General features: G+C 39.2%; 1 protein-coding gene across 1 annotated transcript in view; it reads left to right on the top strand.

The window, feature by feature from the left end:
- stard9 (StAR-related lipid transfer (START) domain containing 9) overlaps positions 1–24,914 on the top strand; it is a 356,364-nt gene that overhangs the window by 14,158 nt on the left and 317,292 nt on the right. Inside the window, exon 3 of the mRNA XM_041214173.1 lies at positions 9,117–9,233. Within this exon, the coding sequence (XP_041070107.1) occupies positions 9,117–9,233 (117 nt within the window). The remainder of the gene's footprint in view (positions 1–9,116; positions 9,234–24,914) is intronic.

Genomic DNA, 24,914 nt, shown 5'->3' with positions numbered 1-24,914 from the left:
TACGCTTTAGGGTGTGGCGTGGAAATCAGACCTTTAAATAATAATAGTATTTTATTCAAGAAACATGTTTGCAGCCTGAAGGCTGAATTGAAGTGTGACCTTCATTGAAAAATTCACATATAGATTAAAAAAAATTCAACAAGTTAACAGAGAAATCGTGAAAGTAATATGAAAAGAAGAAACATTGAATTAACATCTATTAAAATTACAAACCAATGCACCATTCCTACATTACAGACACTGAACTACATATAACCCTTATAATTTAAGTACTTCATTGAGGACCCAAACCATGCAAGGAATAGATATCTTTCTATTTACAGGGTTAAATTTAGTCGAACCTCTCATAAAGGCCCAGATTTTCGTTGCAGAGGCAAGTAGCACGAATCAGGAAATTTCATGGCTTGCCACAACTGCCTCGAGAGAAACCAATGGCGGGATCTTCGTTCCAGGGGCAGGGTGCGGGATGGAGTTGGCTCCAGCGCCCCGGATGCAGATTGGAGATGGCCACTGGGGCTGCTGAGGGCCGAGGCTGCCTGTTTAACAGGCCTGCCTCAAGTCTGGGGGACTTCATTCCAGTTAGTTGCTCATATTTTAGGCCCTCACCCCTCACAGCTGCTCATCGCTCCCCACCCACTTCCATGGCCCATCTATGCCAACCCATCCTCCCCATCCACTAGCGCCCCTTATAGCCCATGCCAACTTAATTACAACTCAGCCAACTCATGCTACTCACCCACTACCATAACTCCTTATAGTTCCCTTTCTAACTTAATGCCTACTCATGCCAGCTCACCCAACGTCCTTTACCCTTACATCCTCCATGCCAATTTCCCCCAGTATCCTCCAGAGCCATGTTGAGACGAAATAAAATAAAGTTCTAAGTATCTATTATAGCCTTTGCTATATTTAAAAAAAACTTGCATTCATGAAAGTCCATTCAAAATTTTAAAATCCCCTCAAGTACTTAATCCCATATCAACAGACTTAAATTCATAACCCCATATCAAAGACAGCTACTCCTTTAATAACCTCTTTGAGCTATCAATCAAACTGTGAACTTGGAACTCCCTGCTGTGATAATGGTAGGTTATGGAAAGCAGCGAAGCATTAATAATGACATAATGATAGCCTTTGATAATGCCAAAAACAGTTATTGTGACTGCTAAAACAGTTTTTTTTAACTTCTCACTGACGCAGGCAGGCTGTTCTTTTAAAGAGTTGGGGATTTAAATAACTTCATGGCTTGACAGTTTGAGGGAACTTATTCACCCTTCAAGGGCATTTATATCTACTCTAACACTATGTAATTCCAACGCTGCAGGCTAAGGCCCTTGCTACAGTGAAAATGGGGTATGTTTGAACTCAGCACTGAGTTCAAATGGTCCTGCTGAGTTCAGGTTTCCTCTATGTGTGAGTCATGCCCTGGCCCCTTTCACCTATTGGTGAAAATGGAATCTATTAGAAATGGAGATCCTGCCACCACTTTGGAAGGTGCATAGAGATTCCATAACCAAGTGAAAATCTGGGCCAAAATAAAGTCCATTTATAGTATTAAGCATTAGAATTAGAGGAAGGTTAAGAAAGACCCGGGGGAAAGTTCTTAATTTCTTAATCCACACCTGAAAAGCCAACCAAAGGACATTACAGAATATAAACAGGCCATTTAACTCAAGAGATTTGTGCCAAACCATTTTCTCCACATATATGTCAGTTGGTTTGATCCCACTCCCTTGCTCCCTTGCCTCATCCTTTTTTTAAAAAAAAGTTCTTATTCCAGCAAGTAACTAATTCCCTTTTTAAAGTAACTTATGAGCTTTGAATCACTCTACATAAGAAACTTTTAACAAAAACAAGAGTGCATGGCATTAGAAGCAACCTGTTGGCTTGGATAGGGTATTGGTTTGGAGGTAAGACACAGAATAGGAATAATGGATATGTACTTAAATTGGGATGGGATTAGTAATGTTTTACAACCTTTCACTATATTTATTCATGACTTCTGTGGGAATAGATAGCTTTATATCTAAGTTTGCTGACAGCACTAAGGTGGCACAGTAAGTGGTGTAGCTTGGAGCAGAAAGTTACAAAGGGACATTGACAGATTAAGTGAGTGGGTAAAACTCTAGCAGATGGAGTTCAGTGTAAGAAAGTTGGAGGTCATCTGCTTCAGATCCAAGAAGGATGGATCAAATAGCGAGAAGATAAGGACTATGGATGATCAGAGAAATTGTGGTCCAAGTATAGAAATCACTAAAATCTAATGAGCAGGTACAAAAAAAAACTTAAAAGATGAATGGAATATTGGTATTTATCTCAAGTGGCCCAGAATAGAAAGGTGTGGAAGTTATGTTACAACCACACAGAGCTCTGGAATACTGTATTCAATCTGGGCACTGTACCCTAGGAAGGATGTTATGACCTTCAAGGAAGTGAAGTGTAGATTCATCAGAATGATACCAGGGTTGAAAGTGTTTAATATGAAGATAGGTTGCATGCACTTGGCTTGTATTCCCTTGAATATAAGAGATTAAGGACTGATCTAATTGAGGTGTTCAAGGTGGTTAAAGGAGTTAATGAGGTAGCTAGAGAGAAACTATTTCCTTTTGGGGGGGGTAGTGGTTGGGGAGAGGTGGTGATGGGGAGTCCAGAACTTCCTTAAAATTAGAGCTAAGCCATTCAGGGATGATGTCAGGAAACACTCCCTGAAGGGTAATAGAAATCTGGAACACTCTCCTCAGTAAGCTGTTGCAGCTGAGCGTCAATTGAAAGTATAAAACCGAGATTGATGGATTTTTCTTGAGCAGGGCGTTAAGAGTTACAGGACCAAGGTGGGTAGATGGATTTAAGATACAAAAAGACTTGCGTATCTGTAGTGCCTTTCACAACCACCAGACATCTCAAAATATTTATAGCAAATTAAGTTCTTTTGAACTGTAGTAAAGTTAGAAAGCACAGTAGGCAATTTGCTGACAGCAAGCTCCCACAAATAGCAGTGTGATGATAAGTAATCTGTTTTTGTGGGTTGGTTGAAGAATGAATATTGGCCAGGACACCGGCGATAACTCCCCTCCTCTTCTTTGAAATAGTGCCATGGGATCTTTTATGTCCACCTGAATGGGCAGATATTTAACACTTCATCCAAAAGACTGCACCTCCAACAATGCAGCACTCCCTCAGAACTGCATGGGAGTGTCAACCTTAATTTTTGTTCTTGATCCCAAAAGTGGAACTTGAACCTGGAACTTAGTGACTCAGAGGTAAGAGTGCTACCAACTGAGTTCCAACTGATACAGGTCAAACATGATCTAATTGAATGGCAGACCAGGCTTGAGAGGATGAATGGCTTCCTTCGTTCCTAAGTTTCTATCAGCAATGCTGTATGAAGAGAATTCCATATTCTAACCACGCTCTTTGCATAGGATTTTTTTTCCTCTAACCGCCTCCCTTAATTTTCCCCCTCTTTTTACTATCTCGCCATTCAGTGAAATTACTGTCTCTCCATCTTTCAAAATTTGTAGATGACACAAAATTTGGAAATATTGTGAACTGTGAGGAGGGTAATATTAAACTTCAAATGGACAAAGGCAGATTTTACGCGGACAAGTGTGAAGTTGATTCATTTTGTAGGAAGAATGTGGAGAGACAATATAACATAAAAGGCATGATTCTAAAGGAATTGCAGAAGCTGGGGGTATATGTGCACAAATCATTGAACGTGGCAGGACAGGTAGAGAGAGCGGTTGATGAAGTGTATGAGTTCCTGGGCTTTATAAATAGGGACATAGAACACAAAAGCCAGTAAGTTACAGTAAATCTGTATAAAACACTGATTTGGCCTCAACTGGAATATTGCATCCACACTTTAGGAAGGATGTGAAAGCATTAGAGAAGGTGCAGAAAAGATTCATGAGAATGGTTCCAGGGAAGAGGAACTTCAGTTACATAGATTAGAGGAGTTGGGACTGTTCTCCTTGGAGAATAGAATGTTGAGAGAGATTTGATAGAAGTATTCAAAATCATGAGGTGTCTGGACAGAGTAGATAGAGAGAAACTGTCCCCATTGGTGGGAAGGATTGAAAACGAGAGGGCACAGATTTGAAGTCATTAGCAAAAGAAGCAATGATAAAATGAGGAATATATTTTTTACGGAGGGAGTGGTTAGGATCTGGAATGCAATGCCTGAAAGTGTGGTGAAGCCAGATTCAAAATGGCACTTAAAGGGGAATGGGATCAGTATCTGAAAAGAAAAATACGCAGGGCATGTTCTGTAATAGAATTGCACATTACATCAATTACATTCAGATATGAAGCCAAAGATTCTGTTTGCCTTCAGTTGTCAGCATTATTTACTTGGGTAGCTCCTTCATTTCCATTTTTAGGAGTTACTGATATATTCTTGAATAAAGTTGTCCTGTGGGGGCAGTACTTGGCAATTTTAAAAAAATCCGAATGTTTAACAGCAGTGTGCCATGAAACAGATAAGTAATTTGTTGTCATTGTGGTAAGTGTGGAATTTCCCAGGTTTGTTGCCATGTCATTTGCCCTCACAATGTTGATGCTTCCTGTTGCTAATTGGGTTGGGACATGAATCCACGCATGTGAACAGAACAGTTTTCAATCACCTGTTGCTGCTGGTATCAAAGATCTTTGGTCTGACATTGAGTTAGGAGTTACAGTGTATAATAAACATTGGTGTCTGAATTCTGAGCTCAAAGCAGAATGAGTTATCAAGGGTTTTGATGGAGTAGATGTTTGCAGTGGCAGAAGGTTTGGTAACCAGAGGTTTAAAATTTAAGATAATTGGCAAAAGTATCAGTGCGGAGATGAGGAATTTTTTTTTATCCAGCAAATTATGACCTGGAATGTACTGCCTGGAAAGGATGGTGGAAGCATATTCAATAGTAACTTTCAAAAGTGAATTGCATATATACTTAAAAGGGAAGAATGTGCAGTGTTAAAGGGAAAAAGCAGGAGAGCGGGACTAATTGCATAGCTGTTTCCAAGAGCTGGTACAGCCATGATGGACTGAATGGGCTTCCTTATGATGTATCATTCCTTGACTCTGTGCAGTGCAATGAATTTCAGAAGGTCTTGAATGAATTTTCCATTGTAAGCCATGACTAGACTGCTGCCACTTTCTGACCCGCCTTAGGTGAGTAGAAATGGGAAAAGTATTTTTTTCCCCCTTTTATCCTTTGATGGGATGTGGGCGTTGCTGGCAAGGCCAGCATTTATTGCCCATTCCTAATTGCTCTTGAACTGTATGGCTTGCTAGGCCATTTCAGAGTTAAGAGTCAACCACATTACTCTGTCTGGGGTCACATGCAGGCCAGACCAGGTAAGGATGGCAGATTTCCTTCCTGAAAGAGACATCAGTGAATCAGATGAGTTTTTACAACAATCGATGATAGTTTCATGGTCGCCATTACCGAGACTAGCATTGTATTCCAGGTTGTTATTAATTGAATTTTAAATAGCACCAGCTGCTGTAGTGGAATTTGAACCCATGTCCCCAGGGCATTAGCCTGGGCCTCTGGATTACTAGATTACATCACCATCTCCCTCAAATGTTGAGTAAGAGGAGGTGAAGCCAAGTTGTAAGATAGTTATTTATACTAGATAAAGAAGGAACAAGTGTAGCTTGACAGGTTTGTCTTTTAACCTACTTATGAATTGGCTACTTTCAGTGTAGCTTTTCAGCTTCTCCCTGCAGCCTACAATTGCAATACATATATTGAGAGTTGTTTTGAGGAGTATATAGGGCAAAAAAGAAAGTCTTGAATTTCATGAACTTGGGAGGTCCCAGAATGCTTTACAGCCAATGTTGTAATATAGGAAACATCGCAGCCAATTTGTGCACAACAAGCTCCCACGATGGCAGTTGAGATAATGACCAGATAATTTGTTGTTCAGTGATGTTGGTTGAGGATAACTATTGGCCAGGACACCAGAAAGAACTCCCCTGATTTTCTTTGAGAAATGTTGTGACATCTTTTATATGCACATGAGAGGACAAATGTGGTAATTATGGTTCTTGCATGATTATTAAATCAAATATTTCCCTCTGTATTAAAGTCTCCTGACCTGCAATAGAATACAGAAAAACAGAACTGTGTCGTAATAAAACATAAGTTCCCCTATTGGGCCCAATGTAGAATTCTGTGTACTAGCTTAAAGATGAGAAATCCAACACTCAATTGTTACAGCGCAGAAGAAGGCCATTCGGCCCGTTGTGTCTGCACCAGCTCTCCAAATGAGCAATTCACCTGGTGCTATTATCTTGCCTTCTCCCTATAATCCTGAATATTCTTCCTTTTCACATAACAGTCTAATTCCCTTCAGAATACCTCGATTGAACCTGCCTCCACCACTGTCAGACAGTGAATTTCAGATCCCAGCCACTTGCTGTGTGAAAAAGTTTTTCCTCATTGCTTTTGCTTCTTTTGCCAATTACTTTAAATCTGTGCCCCCTCGTTCTTGATCCTTCATGAGTGTGAACAGTTTCCCCCTATCTACTCTGTCCAGAACTGGGAGCTGACGGACTTTTAAGATTGATGTATAGCACACACTTCAGTGCCTTCAGCCACAATACCCATTCACCTGGGAAAACTGGTAGTAAGTACTTACGGTTCTGATTTACCGTGTTGCTGTGACTACACTCAACTGCACCTCATTGAAATGTTTATGACAAAAGAATTGATCAGATTTTGCCTTCCCCAGTTTGCTAAAACTCTCTTTAGGAGGAAACATTTTGAGGAGTAGTTTGCCCTGTAAAAACATATTGTACCTCTGCAAACTGTGTTCTGCTGTATTGTAACGAATGATGCTTTTTGATTTCAGTAGTCTAGTGCTCAGCAGGAATAATTCCCCCTTTCTGGAGGGTTTGGTTGCTGATTGTATATCAGGGATTGTAAGATTCCTCAGTGGATCCAGGTGACAGTCTATGCTTATTAGGCAAATTTAGACATACAATCCTAACTACTGAACAAATTAAAAAGGAAATAAATGTCACGATGAAGAAAATCTACTAAAAAGTTCACCTTTAGAACTTTTTCAACTGCACATGGATTAATTCTATTAAATAATGAATAATGGAGTGATTGAAAGACCATAATCCGATAAAAGGCTTACGTGTTCGGCTGTCTTTTTAACTGCAAGATGATATAGCCATGGAATCACTCAAGGGTATTTATTTATATAGTGTATTTCCCAGAGTGGATTAAATGCTGTACTTTTGTCCCATCAAACTCAATGCATGAAGATTTTGAATTAATCCCTGCAGAGATAGTTGAATAAAAATAACGCAGCCAATACTTGTTCAGGCCAATAACTTATTGATTAAAGAATTTCGGACATAATGTCATGTGCAGCTTGTCAGAGCTCCATCTCCCATATTGCCTCCATCTCCCATTATTCTTTTGTTTTATAAACTTCAGCTGCGTTATGTAGCATATAACTTGCTACCTGTAATACACTTGACGCTTCAATCTAATATAAATGCAGCATAATGTAATCTATTGAATGCTGTAAAGCTAATTGGGAATAATTTGTATTTATTTCTTGAGTAATTTGTGGTTTTCAGTAAAATATGCAGATAAACTCAGTGTTCTTGCACTCCTACTGGGAAGTTGCACTTGAAGAGAGTGTGGATCAGAGACAAGCTATAACCCTGTCACATGTTCAATGCCATGTATAAAATCTTCCTGTGTTGCTTCTTGTTAGAAGTGTTGAATAACTGAATTTATAGAATTCCAGAATTCAATTATTTGACAGTTTTACAGGTTATTAAGACTTTGGTGTTAAAACACGCATTCCAGGATTAAACTTAATTGAGGATAGCATTGCCCGCTGATTAAACAGTGGGTTTTGTCTATGAGCCAGAGTGCTACATTTTTAAGTAGCTACTTGTTCAGATGTGGGTAATGATCACTCATTTTTAATTAACCAAAAAGGAAATTTGCCTGTTGTATTTCAGTCAGTACATGTCACCATCCTTTATCTGCTGTTCCTTGTTGTTAATTGACAAGAGTTTACATGGATTTGTCAGTTTGACAAAAACATAAGTCACTAGCCATGGATTTTGTATTGTCATTTGTTGCTTTTTATATTTTGGGGTCTATAATGAAATTTGCTGCAACTATATATAAGTAGCCTTAAGATAAAGGCAAAATACTGCAGATACTGGAAATCTGACAGCATCTGTGGAGAGAAAGACAGAGTTAACATTTCGAGTCCATATGACTCTACTTCAGAGCTGGTGTTGTATATGTAGCCGTGGATGGCTGTGTTGATAATATTGAAATATTTCAAATTGAAACAAAATTTACACTTAGTGAACTAGAAATTCAAAATAAAGAATTCAAAAACTATTTATTTCCCTATCTGTTTAAATTCTTTTTGATATGTTCCGGTGCTGTGTCCTTCCCCTAGTTGGAAGGATGAAGCTAGACATTTGTTCCTGGCCTCCAACAGTGCCACAAGCAGTAGTCAGGATTTGCTGAACAAGCAGCCTGGGGTGACCGACACTTGGATTTTTCCATCTCCTTTCAACTGTATTGTTTTAATTTATATCAGCTTCTTAACAGGAAATAGTATATTAAGATCTCAAATATGTTTGGTTTTATAACACGTGGCACTGTTATGTGACACATCTCAATAGATTTATTCAGTGTTATTGCATTGAAAGAAATTATTTATTTTTTCACATTGAACTTCCTTTTAAAAAGGTGCACTTTTGTAAGAACGCTTTTTCATCAATAAAATTAGTCAACAATTAGAATATTATTCCAATATGATGAGAATGATCCATGAGTGTGAGCCATAGATAATGAGTGCCTTAGGTGTTTATGATCTTGCATGAGCATTCCAATGAGATGAAAGTACTTTTTCTACACTGACGTTTGTTGGAGTTTTTTGGAGTGTGTCCTCAGTTCATTTTCATTTTCATTTTAATGAGTTACTGCTTTTCAGACCATGATAAATATAACTGACAATCACAAAATTAGTATAATTGGCCAGATCTCTCAAAAAGTCCAATGAATATAATTTAAAATGTGCATTTGGTAAGTGAAATTGGTTTTAAATCTGTTCTTGTTTTCTGAATCCTGTACCAGCTGGATTCCCGGTTTGATAGTCCTGGGAATACAAGGGAGCGGAATATAGAGTTCACCTTTGATTACTGTTACTGGTCAGTGGATTCTGACTCTTCCACCTATGCGCCTCAAGAACTGGTGAGTATTGAGTACTGTTATCCAATTCCTTTATTATCCATTGCAACCTCTTTTTTTTAAGTGTGTACTTATGGTTGTTGTCCACTGTTTTAAGACACAATTGTGATTGCCTGATATGCAGACTGTTGGAAAAACTCCACCAAATGTAGCTACAGGAATGAACATTTTTTTTTGGTAAAGTAATGCACAATTGCACTGAATGCAGGCTGCAGAAGTGGTACATTTGCGCTCATCCATTGAAATTCACACCCGCTAGTATGGAACCTTGCTGTATAAATTCAGATGTTGATTCAATACAGTGTAGAAGATACAGTTGACTTTGTTAGAGCAATTGAGAATGCTATATACTGGAATCTTTGAATGATCAACCTTCTGATTCAGAAGTGAGAGTCTTTCCAGTGAAGCCAAGCTGACTCAGGTGTGGTGAATTATCAACTCACTCCTAAAGCTGCCACTGTTGGGGTTTCTTTCAGACATTTAATCAATATATCTAAAACAACAATATAGTTTTGGATGTTTAGGATTCTAAATACATTTTGTAGGTTTTTTTGCATTTTAAATGGTAGTTAATTCTCATTTGTTAGTAATTTATTTTTTAATTGCAATGTTGATAATGTGTTGTGGCAGTTGAGGGTGAAATTGACCTAGACCACATGAAATTGATTGTAGTGAATCGGCAAGCCAATTGAAAAATAAAATTGAGTGGAGTGTAAAACGGATTATTGATTTGCTGAGAGCCTGTCCTGTGTTGCTGCTGCAGATCAGTTTCACTCCTATTAATTGCTGGTATGTGTGTGTATAATATGTGCATAATTAATAGCCCCCAGTGAATTAAGGTTGTAATCCAATCAGCTTTGTGGGGTAGGCAGGTGATATTGTAAACCACAAGAGCAAAGCTAGATTAGTTTATGTTTGACACCTGAACCCAGGTATTAGATTGCTGTCTTAAGTTTAGCAAGAAATATATTGCTCCTTTATAACATAACGTTTCAAGTTTCCCTTTTGATTTTTTTTGCTCCTCTTTGTGGCGGTGTTGTTGCAGTATTACTGCATGAGATGGGGTAAAGGATGTCACTCATTTATATGATGTTGCACCTGAACAGTATTTAGGGTTTTTTTCTCATGATTTGGATGAAGATTAATTTGGCTTGGGTGTGCAGTACATTGTACTTGACAGTAATTTTTTCACCTCCAGGTAGCATTCTGTGTTAAATGTGAACAAATATAGTGTAAATCATGAGAAGCTGTTTCCAGTAACAGGAGGGTTGATAACCAGACAGCATAGATTTAAGTAATTTGCATGCATCTGTTAATGTAATAGTGTGGGTAATAGATAAGTATAGTAGGTAGTATAAAATGGGTTAAGAAAATGAAGCCGTCTTTTTAAATTATGACAGTTCATTTTCTCAAAGATGGAGGTGTCATGAAAGTAAAATAATTTTCATAATATTTTGCTGGTTTATTTTAAAGTAGGTTTATGAGGGCAAGTATAGTTGGGTCTGTCTGTGTATGAGTTAGTTACGTTTGGAGTCAAGTAGACTGCAAGCTTTAACTCATCACGAGAAGCTAGGTGCTTGACATGCTAATGAGTAAACATGGATGCTGGCTTAGCATGTAAGGTGTGAACGGAATTTGAATTTTTAGATGAATGAAGGGAGATTTGGATTTCAAAGGGATCTCAGTCTGTTTGTAACTAGCCAGATAAGTAAGGCTAAGGAATGTGTTTATTTTTCCCAGAGGTTACAGATAATAAATAGTAGCAACATGAAAGTTTTATATTGTGAGGAAGATACAATTTCGAAGACATATGAAACAATAGAATTTACATATTAAAAAGAGAGAAACATATATAAAGAAGAATAAAGGGCTATGTATGAGGAGAAGGCCATGTGAGATCTAACAGAAGTGTGTGAAATAGCCCTAATGAAGCCTCCAATATTTGTGCATAAGTCTGCTGTGTACCAAAACTGAAGTTGGAGAAAAGCCATTTGGAAATCCACTGTCCAGGGTATTGTGTTAGTTTGCTGGATCTGTTTAAAATCTGCAATCTATTTTTAAATCATTGCCTTAAAGGGGATGTAACTGGGAGTCAGGTTAATTAGGAATTTTAGGAGTTATTATAGTAGAAATTTGTAGTCTTGTGCATGTGTTTGAAATCTTTTCTTTTGTTAAAAAATATTTTAATTTTTTTTTTAAATCACCAAGTCTTGGTTATTATTTCTGAATTCAGTGCATGCATCTCAAAATAAATACAAATTGCAAAACTGTTGTGATAACGCAACCAGGTTTCCTGGATTGTGGATTTTGGACCAGATGATATATCTGCTGTGTTGTAACAAATCCAACAAGGCAGATGAGGCTTTTCTTTAATACAGGGAGTTCTGAAGATCTGGAATGCACTATCTGAAGCAGAATCAACATTAACTTTCACAAAGGAATTGGATAAATATTTGAAAAGGAAACAAAAATTCCAGGGCTTTGGGGATAGAGCAGGGTAGTGGGACTAATTGGATTGTTCTTTGCAAGAGCTGGCACTGGCACAATGGGCCAAATAACCATGTTCTGTACAGTATGTTACTATGATTCTAATGCAAGTACAAGAAGGTCAGTGGTCTCTGTCACACTCTCAATCAAACATTATTGAGATCTTAAATGTGGAAATCTGTAATTTCTTCTCAGTTAGGCAAAACTCAAGCATGTTCTCTCATTTATTTCCAATCCCTGGCAATTCCACAAATACAGAACTCAAATAATGCCAGTTAATTCATTAATACCAAGGAATGGCCTCCTCACAGAAAGCAACAGGAACTTGTCTTAGAAAATAAACCTTCATACAATGCAACTGCTTGGCATGCATCTGAATGTTTCTTTAAATGAAAAAGGAAAGTTTTTAAAAGCTGTATTTTGATAGCTTATTTGTTTATATGCAACATTTTCGTGGGAAAGACAAAAATGCAGTGTATAATCTAACTGCAACTGTCAGAAACCATCAGTTCATCTTAAATCTTTTCTGCCTCAATTTGTGCACGAGCAACTAATGGGAAAAAGACATGCCGATACTGACAACCTCGTGGCCCATGTTCCAACATACAATCCCAGTAAAACAAAAGCCAAATTTTCTTACGGATTACTAATGATACTTATTAATTAAGATACTGTCAGCTTAAAAAGTTGATGGTTGCATGGACATTCTGAACTTTCTCTGGTATTTCTCCAACCGTAGTCTGTAAACTGTTGCTTCACTCTTGCTTCCCCTCTTCCTGTAACCTATCTGGTTTAAAAGTCCAAGATTGGCATTCTCTGAATACTGCTCGATTTATCCCAAATCATCTTATCTGCTCTTTAAATCTTGGTGGCGTCTTGCATTGTGGGATTTGTTCCTTCACCCAAGTTTCTGTTTTGGAAAAAGTCATGTTAATTGCATTTAGTATTGGTGCCAGCAATCACTATTTACTAAGCCAATGATGCCAATTTCATCGGATGGCTGACGGCCATATACTCAAAGACCTTCTGTATGACAAACTGGCCATTGGGTCATGAGCTCCTGGGCATCCACTGCAAGGGAGATATGAAGATGGTAGACATTGACACTGACAACTGGGAGACGGTCGCTGATGGCCATGACCTCTGGAGGCTGACTGGAAGAGCATTGGAAGAGGTGAGCAGAAACGAAAAGCTCAGCTGGCCGAGAAGATTACAGGCCAGTCAGTCTAACCTTGGTGGTGGGGAAGTTACTAGAAATAATTCTGAGGGGCAGAATATATCTGCACTTGGAGAGACACGGATTAATCAGGGATAGTCAGCATGGATTTGTTAAGGGAAGGTCGTGTTTGACAAATTTGATCAAATTTTTTGAGGAGGTAACCAGGAGTGTTGATGAGGGTAATGCATTTGATGTGGTCTACATGGACTTAAGCAAGGCTTTTGATAAGGCCCCTCATGGCAGACTGGTCAAGAAAGTAAGAGCCCATGGGATCCAAGGCAAAGTGGCACTTTCGATCCAAATTTGGCTGAGAGGCAGGAAGCAGAGTGTGCTGGTAGAGGGATGTTTCTGTGACTGGAAGTCCATTTCCAGTGGGATTCCACAGGGCTCAGTGCTGGGACCCTTACTGTTTGTGGTGTCTGTAAATGATTTGGAATTAAATGTAGGGGTTATGATCAAGAAGTTCGTGGATGACACGAAAATTGATAGAGTGGTAAATGGTGAGGAGGATATCAATGGACTGATCAGGTGGGCAGAGCAGTGGCAAATGGAATTCAACCTAGAAAAGTGTGAGGTAATGCCCTTATGGAAGGCTAACAAGGCAGGGGATTACACTATAAATGGTAGGATCCTGGAAAGTTCTGAAGATCAGAGGGACCTTGGTGTGCATATCCATAGATCCCTGAAGGTATCAGGGCAGGTGATAAGGTGGTTAGGAAGCATATAGGATACTTGTCTTTATTAGCCAAGGCATAGAATACAAGAGCAAGGAAGTTATGTTGGAACTGTATAAAATGCTGGTTATGCCACAACTGGAGTACTACGTGCAGTTCTGGTCACCACATTATAGGAAGGATGTGATTGCACAGGAGAGGGTGCAGAGAAGATTAACCAGGATTTGCCTGGGCTGGAAGGTCTGAGCTATGAGGGAAGATTGGATAGGCTGGTGTTGTTTTCCTTGGAGCAACGAAGGTTGATCAAGGTGTATAAGATTATGAGGGGCATGGATAAGGTGGCTATGAAGGCACTTTTTCCATTAGTAGAGGGGTTCATAACCAGGGGGGCATAGATTCAAAGTAGAAGGCTAAGAGGGGAGTTGAGAAATTTTTCACCCAGAGGGTGGTGGGAGTCTGGAACGCACTGCCTGAAGGGGTGGTTGAGTCAGGAACTCTTGTAACATTTAAGAAGTATTTAGATATTCACTTGCATTGCCATAACCTCCAAGGCTATGGGCCAAGTGCTGGGAATGGGATTAGTGTAATCAGATGTTTGTTGACCGGCGTGGACATGATGGGCAAAATGGCCTCCCTCCTGCTGCACATGTTTATAAATCTAAGAGGGCCCAGAGAAAACCGAGGCCAGCAAATCATACACTTTCTCAGCCCACTGTCTTCCTCTGCAGCAGGTCCAGCAGACACTGCATGCCAGAGTGGGAATCTTGAGCCACACCAGGCGATGCTGAACACAGTTTGCGCCATCTTGATGAACTCTATCAAGAACTAGGGGGCACTGCTTTAAAATTAGGGGACACCCTTTTAGGACAGAGATGAGAAATATTTTCTGACGATTGTGCGACTTTGGAACTCTCCGCCTCAGAAAGTGGTGAAGTGGGGTCATTGAGTATTTTTAAGGCAGAGATAGATAGATCTTGTTAGGAAAGGGAATCAAATGTTATCGGGGTAGATGGGAATGTGGAATTAGTAATACAAACAGATTAGCCATAATCTTATTTAATGGTGGAGCAGGCTTGACGGGCCAAATGGTCTACTTCTCCTATCTTGTATGAATGTTTGTATGTACGTCTTATGAGACAGAAGGTTGCTACTATGCTGCCAACAATGTTGCTGTGGGTTAAGTGTCTCAAGTGTGGAAATAGGAACAATATCAATGGTCTTTATCTGATTAGTATGGATAAATAAATAACACATCTTCATATATTGTTGTTATTGTGAGAGCACAAAACATGTTTGATATATCTTTTTACAGAAGTCATTGTGTAACAAGTAGTAGTAATCTACCTGTGGTTTTTTGCAAAGAGATGACAAGTCTGAGCCTGTTGACTGCTATCAGTTGCCGTTTTTGAGGCATGTTCGAAACCTTTGGAGGTCCACTACAAATTAATGGCATTGATATTACTCTTGAGTGTCAGAAATGGAGAAGGGTTTTGACTTGATCAATTTATATTATGCATCAGATATTTTAGCAGCACCACAAGCATTTAATGCTGAAAAGTATCCCAATGCTTATATATATATTGAGAGTCTTGTTCTCTAGGAAGGTCCAAAGATTTCTTCATTCGTAATTTTGAGTGCGTTGTAAAGGGATTAATAAGGTAAATATAACATGGGGGTTTGACCCACCAGGTACATTTATTTTGAAACAAAGGAAGGTGAAAGTCTCCATTACAGGCGATCGCAACTAATTTGAACTGGAGTCTGGGTACAGCCAGCATAATGAGATAACATTCTCTGTCTGTTAGTGCAGTGCAATAGGATCATGTTCTGCACAAGGATTGTAAACACTTTGTGAATAGTCTGTTATTTAACAGCATGTAGCATGCTGCTTTTGGCTGTTTGTGAGAGGTATTGATACAGAAAAATAGAAATATAATCAGACTGAGTATAATGATTGGGATGATGGTTTTGTGTTTTAATTTTCCTGCTTTGGAGCTTTAGCAAAGGTGCCAACAGGTTCCATGGAATAGCTTGGAAATTACAACACCAAAAAGTAATTCCTCAAGTCAGTCCATGTTGGTGTTTGCCTTGCTCACAAGTAGTGATCCTAATCCCATGTCAGCACCTTTTACCCCTTTCCTCAAAAACAAATAAAACTTCCTCTAAAATGTTGACATGGTCTCTCCTTCTCCAACTACTAACTCCTCCAGTAGTGAATTTCACAGCCTCACAAATATCCCTTGCTTTCAGATCTGAAACTTGCATTTCATTTTGCATCTGTTTACATCTGCCCTATGCTATCTCTTCATAATTTAAAATATCTCTACCATCACCCTGCAATTTCCTCTATTCTAAAGCAAATAGCCACAGAAGTTCTGTTTTTTTATATTTCCTCATAGCAGGCAGGGTCCTGGCGTACACTCTCTAAAGCCTCAACATCTGTTCAATAGTGTGGTTTCCAAAACTGCACAGTTTCCAATCCTAGCCTTATGGCAGTATTATTATTATCTGCAGGTTTGGTCTCTGCTCCCTTTAGCTCTATATCCAAAACATTACAGTATACAGTGAGTCGGTGGTCCCAGAACAAACCCCTCTGCAACACCACTACCCATTTTCAAACACTCCTAGAAACAGTCCTAAACTTCTATTGTCTCTCCTCTCTCGTAACCAACTTTTGCTCCAATTTATTTGTTTTTCCTCTAGGCATTTGCAAATTTGAATATAACGTTAAAACAATGAAATTGAACGAATTTAATTAAAGTTGGGAATATGTTTTGAAGGCCCATAGTTCCATGATAAATGACTTTAGAAAGCTAGGTATAGATAGTGAGTGAACCCTCTGAACTGATGGCACATTGAATTCTGGTAGGTGATGACACCGTTTTGATCACACCAACTGGGTGTAGATAGGCTGCGATATAACTGTAGCCAGTTTGCAGCAAATCTTCTGGACCACCTAGGAGCTTTTAATTTTAGTCAGAACTTTTTTAATGATATCAACATAGAATGACACAGAAATTACAGCACTGAAGCGGTCCGTTCGGTCCAACTAGTCTATGCTGATATTTATGGTCTAAACAAAGCTTTATCCTTCCTCGCTTCCACTATTCCCTTCCCCCTCATGTATTTATTCAGCTTCCCCATAAATGCATTTAAACTATTCATCTCAGGCAGTCCTTGTGGTAACAAGTTTCATGTTCTTACCACTCTGTGACACTAAGAATCCTTGAGCGCAGAGCCATTCAGCCCATCATGCCTGTGCTGGCTCTTTGATAGTGTGAATAAAGGAAGTAAAGTTGGTTGGAGCAAAGGGGTTTCTGTGCATCACAGGCTGAGGCACTGCAACATTGCCAATGATAAGCAGATGTAAATATAGTGTGACAATGTTGCATAGGCAATTTCTATTTTAAATGTGGACATGGAAAGTTATAAGGGAAAGTGTTGACAACAGCATCTTGTGGACCAGAAGTCCATGCAAATCTAAGATTTTTCAAATATATAAATCAAAACACCTGAGCAGCAACAGAAACTGTTCATAAGACCTGCTTATCTAAGTATAATGTGAGACTGTAAAATAGATCCAACCAGGAAAATATTCTGTCAGTGTTGGTGAATTGTTTACTTTCCTGTCGTAGACGTTTTTTTTTGACTGACCAGAGGCTGGTAGAGAGCTGACAGCATAACTTAGCACTTCTCTTCCTTACCGGTCTAAAACAGGTACCAGTTCAAATAGGTGCTTAGAGTATAATGGCTTTATGAATACAATGTTAATAAATCAATGCAAAGTCTTATTAAGATGGACATTTCTCTAAAGAAGCTATGCTAATTTTTCACAAAGCAATAATACTTGATGCACTTAAATTATGTTCCATTGTGATTGCTGTACAATGCAGGCTATAAATTAAATATGTTGCTTCGGTTTAAAAAGAAAGGGAAGTTTCTTACCATTTTTTCTCCCCTTCCTGTCTTGCCTGAAGGCATTTATTTCTAACTGTGGCACATTTCCTTTGCTAGATACATTCAGTACCCAGTGCATTTGGCTATTCATTGTGAATCTCAACAATGAGTGTTGATGGGCTTTTCCTTCATGCCCAATCCTGATACCCACATGGCATGTATAGCAGGAGTCTCTGGAGTAGGGGGCCAAGGGCTATTCACCCCTTCCTAACCCAGGTACAGGGAGGCTAATTATATCTTACCCTTGTCCCTGTTCAGGCTGAAAGCATCTAACTCAGGACAGGCCAACGATTGAGGCCCATACCTGGGATCCTTTTGTCCTCACTGAGTCAGAAAACTAATTTTTACTGCACCGATGCTGCTTATAATACCAACATCTCAAAGATGTTACAGCATTACACATTGCTTCTTCATTAATACCTATTCAAGAAGAATTTATTGGGCTTGAAATGGGTGCAACGCAGATTCACTGGAACAGTACTGGAGCTAAGAGTTGGTAAATTATGAGGACGGGTTCCATTGACTAGGCTTGTATTCCCTTGACTAGAAAAGATATAGAAGGTGCGAACTAATTGAGGAGCTTAAGGTGAGTAAAGGATTTTATAAGGTGGGTAGAAACTATTTCTTCTGGTGGGGTGTGTCCAGAACAAGGGGGCATATCCTTAAAATCAGGGCTGGACTGTTCAGGGATGGTATCAAGAAGCATTTCTAGAACCCTCTCCCCCAAAAACCTCTAGGGGCTGGGGGGTTCAATTAAAAATTTCAAAGTGAAATTGATAGATTCTTGTTGACCAAGATTTCTTTAAATGTTTATTTGTTCTTGGGATATGGGCAATTCTGGCAAGACCATCATTTATTGCTCATCCCTCATTGCCCTTGAGTTGCCTTCTTGAACCACTGCAGTCCATGTGTTGTAGGAACACCCGCAGTGCAGCTAGGAAGGCAGTTCCAAGATTTTGACTCAACGACAGTGAAGAAACGGCGAGATAGTTCCAAATCATGATGTTGTGTGGTTTGGAGGGGAGCTTGAAGGTGGTGGTGTTCCCATGTGTCTTCTGCCCTTGTCCTTCTGGATGGTAGGGAAAGAGGTGGAAGAAAAAGCTTCAACAGTCTTCTGACCTGAGAGAAGCTCCCAACAGCAGTTGAAGATGCTGAGAAAATTGGCCAGAAAACGCTCCAGAGAAAAGAGTCTGGAAGCTGAGGGCAGAGATTTTTACTCCACTGAATCTCCCTTGGAAGTCCAGCTTCAGAATGCAGAGTCCACAAAGCCTGCAAGGGTGATCTGCAGCTAGTGCTGAGAGCCCTTTCACTAACCCAGTGTCAGAAGCATAGTTTAAACGAAACTCGTCATTAAAACCCAATTCCCAACTCACAGCCTTAACATGTGGTTTGTAAACTCTTAAAAGAGGAAATAAAAATAATTAAATCTCTTGTGAACTTTGCGAATGTCCAACGTGACAAACAGCAAGCTTATGTTCAAATTTAAATACCTTGTTACTTGGAAAAGCAAACTGCTGAACAAAAGAAGTCGGCAGGCAGCCATTATTTAAAAAAAAATTCCTTCAAAAAGAGCCATCGTCATTTTGTGGTGCCCGCCAGAATTGGCAAGTGCGGGAAATTCTTTGTATTATAGTGAATGGCGATGACATCTTGAAAGCCTGTAAGCTTTTATAGCTGTAACTGCAAAAAAAGCAATGAGAAAAGAATGATTACGGCACGCACATTTTTAAAAGGGCAATGACTTTTAAAGTTGTGACTGCAGAAAAATATGGCATGATCATGGATCAAAAATGCAACTAACCAGATCAGTTTGGACTCATCCCAGGGCCAAACTTAACAAAAAATTGGGTATCCTTGAGAAGAGAATTTTTAAATTATCGGAATGCATCAAGTCTAAGCACACAATCTGAAGACATCCAGATTAATATCTTTTTATACTCGTTTGGTGAACTTGCTGACGAAGTAATCCTAATGCAGTGCATTGATGAGTTCTCAACTGGCTTCAATGAAATATTAAGTGCCTTTGACAAATATTTTAATCTTCAAGTGGAAGAGCCTGCAAAGCTTAAAAAGAGGCATAGAAAACCCTCAGAAAAGCAACAAAAGGGAAAAAGACAGCACCCGAACAAACCACATGAGGACACCAGAGAGGTATAGAACTTTCCTGAAGTCCCAGGAATATTATCTTTTTGGGCAGCCCTGAGACAGAAGTCCCAAATGAGTTCCTTTTCGAAGACCCAGACATGGTTTGACAACTGTACCAGCAGCTAGTAGTAAATGACAAGGAAAAAATCCTGTAGTAGGCAGAGCAAGAAAAAGAAGCAAAATCAGAAAATGTTCGTATCAAAGCTGAACTGGAAGATTTGACACGCAGGCTTCAAACTGAGTATGTACATTTGAATATGTACAATTAAACTAAAGTCTTCAATGAACCAACTGCTCGAGATTGGAACAAAGAAATTTCAGAGATGAGATAAAGATACAAGGAGGAAATAACTACCCTCAATTCCAAGTTTGGCAAATTGAAGCGGGAGTTGGGAAAACTCAACCAGCTGTACAGCCAGGCACAACCACAGGCAGAAAAGGTACTCAAAGAAGTTGTGGCCTTGGAAAAACTCTTCAAAGAACCAATACATGCCCCTGGAAATACATGAGTTGAAAAAGGTGTTGAATACTGCTTCAGAAAATGCTGTGTTGGAGCAATACTGAAATGCGTAGTAAACAGGATGAAAACTGACCACAAAAATAAACTGCTGACAGAACGGCTAATTGTCCTTCAGGATCGGATTCAAAAACAGTACATAATCCTTCAGTAACATGATGGAATAAAGAATATCTTGAGCAGCAGAATGGTGGAACAGCAGAACAAACTCAATTAGACTCTGATAAATTATAAGAAAACTCAAGGCCAAGTAATTAAACTTCGCAAAGAAAAGTAAAACCTGTTGTACGAACTTCACATGCTACAAGGATCCCTCAGATCATAGTTTGTTCCTCCTGGAACATTACAAAGTGAAACAAAATGAATTTAACACCATTCTGAAAGAACTGAAAAAGCAGTTTTCAGAGAAGACTCAATGTTCATTGCTCCAGGAGGAAGCCAAGTGTCCAAGAAAGAGACTGCAGCGCTGAAGGAAATGGTTTCACATTTGGAAGAAACCTCGGAAAAACATTACATCTCTGAAGAGAGACAGGAAGAGATGCAAATCAAGAACATAGAATGGCAAACGAAGGTAGAAGCTTTCACTAAAGAGTGTGAGGTGTTTAAAAACAATTGGCAAAAGTATGTTACAGAAGGTGAGTTTGAAGGACAGAGCAATTATACTCTTAAGGAAAAACTGATGAGTGTCGAGAATCAACTTTCGCATATAAAAGATGAGTTTGATAAGGGAAGACGAGAACTGATGAGAACACAGGAGTGTTGCTCACAGGAAGTAGAACACTTAAAAGAGGACTTGAAATGCTTAAATGATGAACTTGTTCGAACAAATTCAACAAAGATAGACCTTCAATTGAACTGAGAGTCTAAACAGCAGTCAGTGACCAGGCAAGAAACGTTCTGAACAGAACTGAATGTTCAAGTGAAGTTGTCAAACTTGTATGAGAATTCTGCAGAGAACTTTGAACCGAAGACAACTCAATTTGTTGAACAGACTCGTAAGCTCAAAAAAAACAACTGAAAAAGAAGAAAGGAATCAAAAATTTGGCTAAAATTATGGAACAGGTACAAATAACGATGGTTCCATCGTTGAAACGTGAACGTTCACAAACATTGAGATGGCCCACGTGACGAAAGAAGGAGAAAGACACGCCAGGGAGATGAATACAAGGTTCGTCACCCCAACGATTCAGAGTAACCGCAACCACTGATGAATGCAACCACTGAACCGACCAATTGTGGTACAACATGAAGCAATAGAAGAAAAGAATGAAAGCGTACCCAAATGCCAGTCCAACCTCCAAGCCAACAGGAAGAGCCAGAACCTACCACTCCTTCAACAGAACGGCAAACGAGATATGGAAGGATTACAAGGCCTCCAGACCACCTGAACCTGTAAATTCAAGGACTTGAAGTGGGGAGATGGGGTAGTGATAATGTATAACAAAAACAAAAACAGAATCACCTGGAAAAACTCAGCAGGTCTGGCAGCATCGGCGGAGAAGAAAAGAGTTGACGTTTCGAGTCCTCATGACCCTTCGACAGAACTTGAGTTCGAGTCCAAGAAAGAGTTGAAATATAAGCTGGTTTAAGGTGTGTGTGTGTGGGGCTTATATTTCAACTCTTTCTTGGACTCGAACTCAAGTTCTGTCGAAGGGTCATGAGGACTCGAAATGTCAACTCTTTTCTTCATTGCCGATGCTGCCAGACCTGCTGAGTTTTTCCAGGTAATTCTGTTTTTGTTTTTGTTTTGGATTTCCAGCATCCGCAGTTTTTTTGTTTTTATCTCGAGTGATAATGTATGTTGTAATAGTGCTAATGTAGTAATAGCAAAAATGTGGTAACAACAATGTAAATCCATGAGACTGATAACATGAAGTAAACTAGTGTAAGTTTGTATACGTTGGATAAAGACTTGGGGAGGTGTAGTATAAGGGTCTGGCATGTATAGGGTAATTGCGTGACTGAGAACAGTATCGTCCGCACAGTGATGTAAGAAGGCACGTGACCTAGACCTGGGGTAAGTGTGGTGTTGAGCAGAGATATGTCTAGGTTTTCACACAGTTCCTTTGTCTATACCCTTTACTATATATATGTATAGTTACAAGTACAAGTAAAGACTTGCTGTTAACCTGCTGAAGACTACATAGACTTCTTTAAGAGACACCATTCTGTAAACAACACCCTCCTAACACATAAAAATCCTGGAACTCCCTCCCTGACAGCACCTTAGTATATCAACTATACAGACTATAGCGGTTCAGGAAGACAGCTCACCACCACCATTTTGAGGGCAATTAGGAATCAGCATTAATACTAGTTTTGCCAGCGGTGCTCATATCCCATGAATAATTTTTTCTTAAACTTTGTTTTACTGTAAATATACTTAATAATAGAAAAAAGCCAGGTCCCAAGCCACAGTCTGGTCAGCCTGGTTGAACTAAGAACAAATGTGGGAGAAAAACACTTTGAGCGAGTTTAAATTGAAGTCCTAAGCAGAAGTTCACTTGGAACCATTGAAAAGACAAATTGTTGCTCATGAGGATAAGCTGTGTTTTATTTCTCTAACATAGGCAATTTGATCATAATTCAAGAATTCTTCTGCAAAGTTCATGAAGTCTTTATTGTATTTCAAAATGTATTTTTTTTAAAAAGTGTTCATTCTTCCAGCCATTTCCCAACCCCTTCCCACCCCCCTGAATCTTGACTGATATTAAATTGAAGAGTTGGCTGCTATCAGTGATATTACTTCTTGCCTCTGTGATTGTGGGCTCAAGTCCCGCTCCAGGAACTTGAGCATTAATCCTGGCAGAACTGAAGGATGCAGCATATCCTTTGCTTATCAGGTGGATGTAACAGACTTCAGGTCACTGTTCAAACTGTTCTCCCAGTATCTTGCCCAACTTTAGACCCTCAACCAACAGTTAAAACAGACTATCTGGTCATTTACTTTATTGCTGTTTGTGGGACCTTGTGTGCAAATTAGCTGCTGCATTTCCTATAGTACAATATTGGCTATACTTTATTAAAAATAAAACAATACTTCATTGCTGTACAGCTTTTAGCGATGCCCTGAGTTGGTGAAAATGAGATAAAGTAAGATTGTAAGACTTACATTAATAAGTTCTTGTAAAATTTATGTGTGCGATTATCCTATGGAAATTCTTATTGTTAAATTTATATTCAACAGAGTGGTCAATTATTGTTGTATTACTGAGTCTTTGAATCAACTGCATGAAGGCCAGAAAGGTCAGGTCATGCAAAATGGAGCCCTCTTGGACAGCTTCCCTATCTTGAATTAAGCAAGGATGTGTTAAGCAAGGATGTGTTCTGGCACTGACTTTTCACTCCATTTTCTTCAGTATGATGCTTTAAGAGGCAAAGACAGGCTTGACAGAGAGCATATATATCCACTTCCAAGCAGATGGCATTCTCTTCAATCTGTGACATCTACTGGCACATACCAAAACTGCGGAAGAGCTTATCTCAGAGCTTCTGTTTGCTGACAGTTGTGCCCCTCTGATGCACGAGGAGGAGGCAATGTGCTTTCATCAATGCTGTCGTCTATCCGTCACGAACATCAGATGGCAGGACTACATCACAAACAATGAAGTCCTCAACAGAGCCAATCTGCCCAGCACTGAATGTATTCTCTTACAATGCCAGTTGCTTTGGGCAGGGCATGTTTCATGCATGGAGGATTCTGGAATGCTAAAAGCAGTGGTTTATGGTGAACTGTGCTTCAGTAAGCGAAACCTCAAAAGCTTCACGAACCAGCTGCGCGGGAGGCTGCCAACAGAGACAATTAGCACACCACAGCTGGGAAAGCATCCTACAAGTTCAAAACAGATACCTGGCTGCTGAGGAATCGCACAGATAATGGGAAGAGCCTGCCTATATAAGAGACCCTCCAAATTAGGAGTTCTTACGTCCCAATTGCTCAAGAGTTTGCAGATCAAGAATTGGCATCTTCAGTAACAAACAGGCATGCCAACTACTACAGATCTTCCCCTGCAAAAAATCTGCCATCGTCATCACTGAGTTTTTATTGTACCATATATAATATATATATATATTTATTTAAAATCTTCATAGTTCACTTGGAAGTATTGTTCTCTTGTACATAATATGCAGAGACAGAGTTGATCTTGCTGAAGTACTCTGATTGCTGGAGAAATAATTGCCAATGACTACTAAAATGATGCAAGTCTGTATCTTTTTCCCACTGTTAGTTATTTTGTGGATTTGTGGACCTCACAAAAGATAGTTTTATCATGTATGCCCTTCGACTTCAAATTGAATGCCTCATCTAATTGGGCTTCATGGTATTGTGGGATTTGTCAATCTGGGCATTTCTCATTTTTTCTAGTCTAGTAAGAAAGCTTAAGTATATCTGCTCTGAAGGTTGTGCAAAATCTTAAGGGAACACCAAAAGCATAAATTCTTCTTTTTAAATTGAGTTTTTTCCCTGGTCTTAATTGTCCGAAAAAAGTCCCAACTTCCTGTCTGCATGACAGCTAAAAATAGTCAGGCTGGATTTCCTTGATTTTTTGCTCCAAAGCCCTAGTGTATAAGCTGCAGACATTAGCCTCATTATTTTTTAGTTTAATTATAAAGGGGTTGGCATCTTTCCATCTACAATAGATGATGAAGACATAGAAAACAGTCCATTTCAGATGGAGTAACTT

Source organism: Carcharodon carcharias, chromosome 20 (assembly GCF_017639515.1).
Source record: "Carcharodon carcharias isolate sCarCar2 chromosome 20, sCarCar2.pri, whole genome shotgun sequence".
Taxonomy (NCBI): domain Eukaryota; kingdom Metazoa; phylum Chordata; class Chondrichthyes; order Lamniformes; family Lamnidae; genus Carcharodon; species Carcharodon carcharias.
This window is presented reverse-complemented; position numbering and strand designations above follow the sequence as displayed.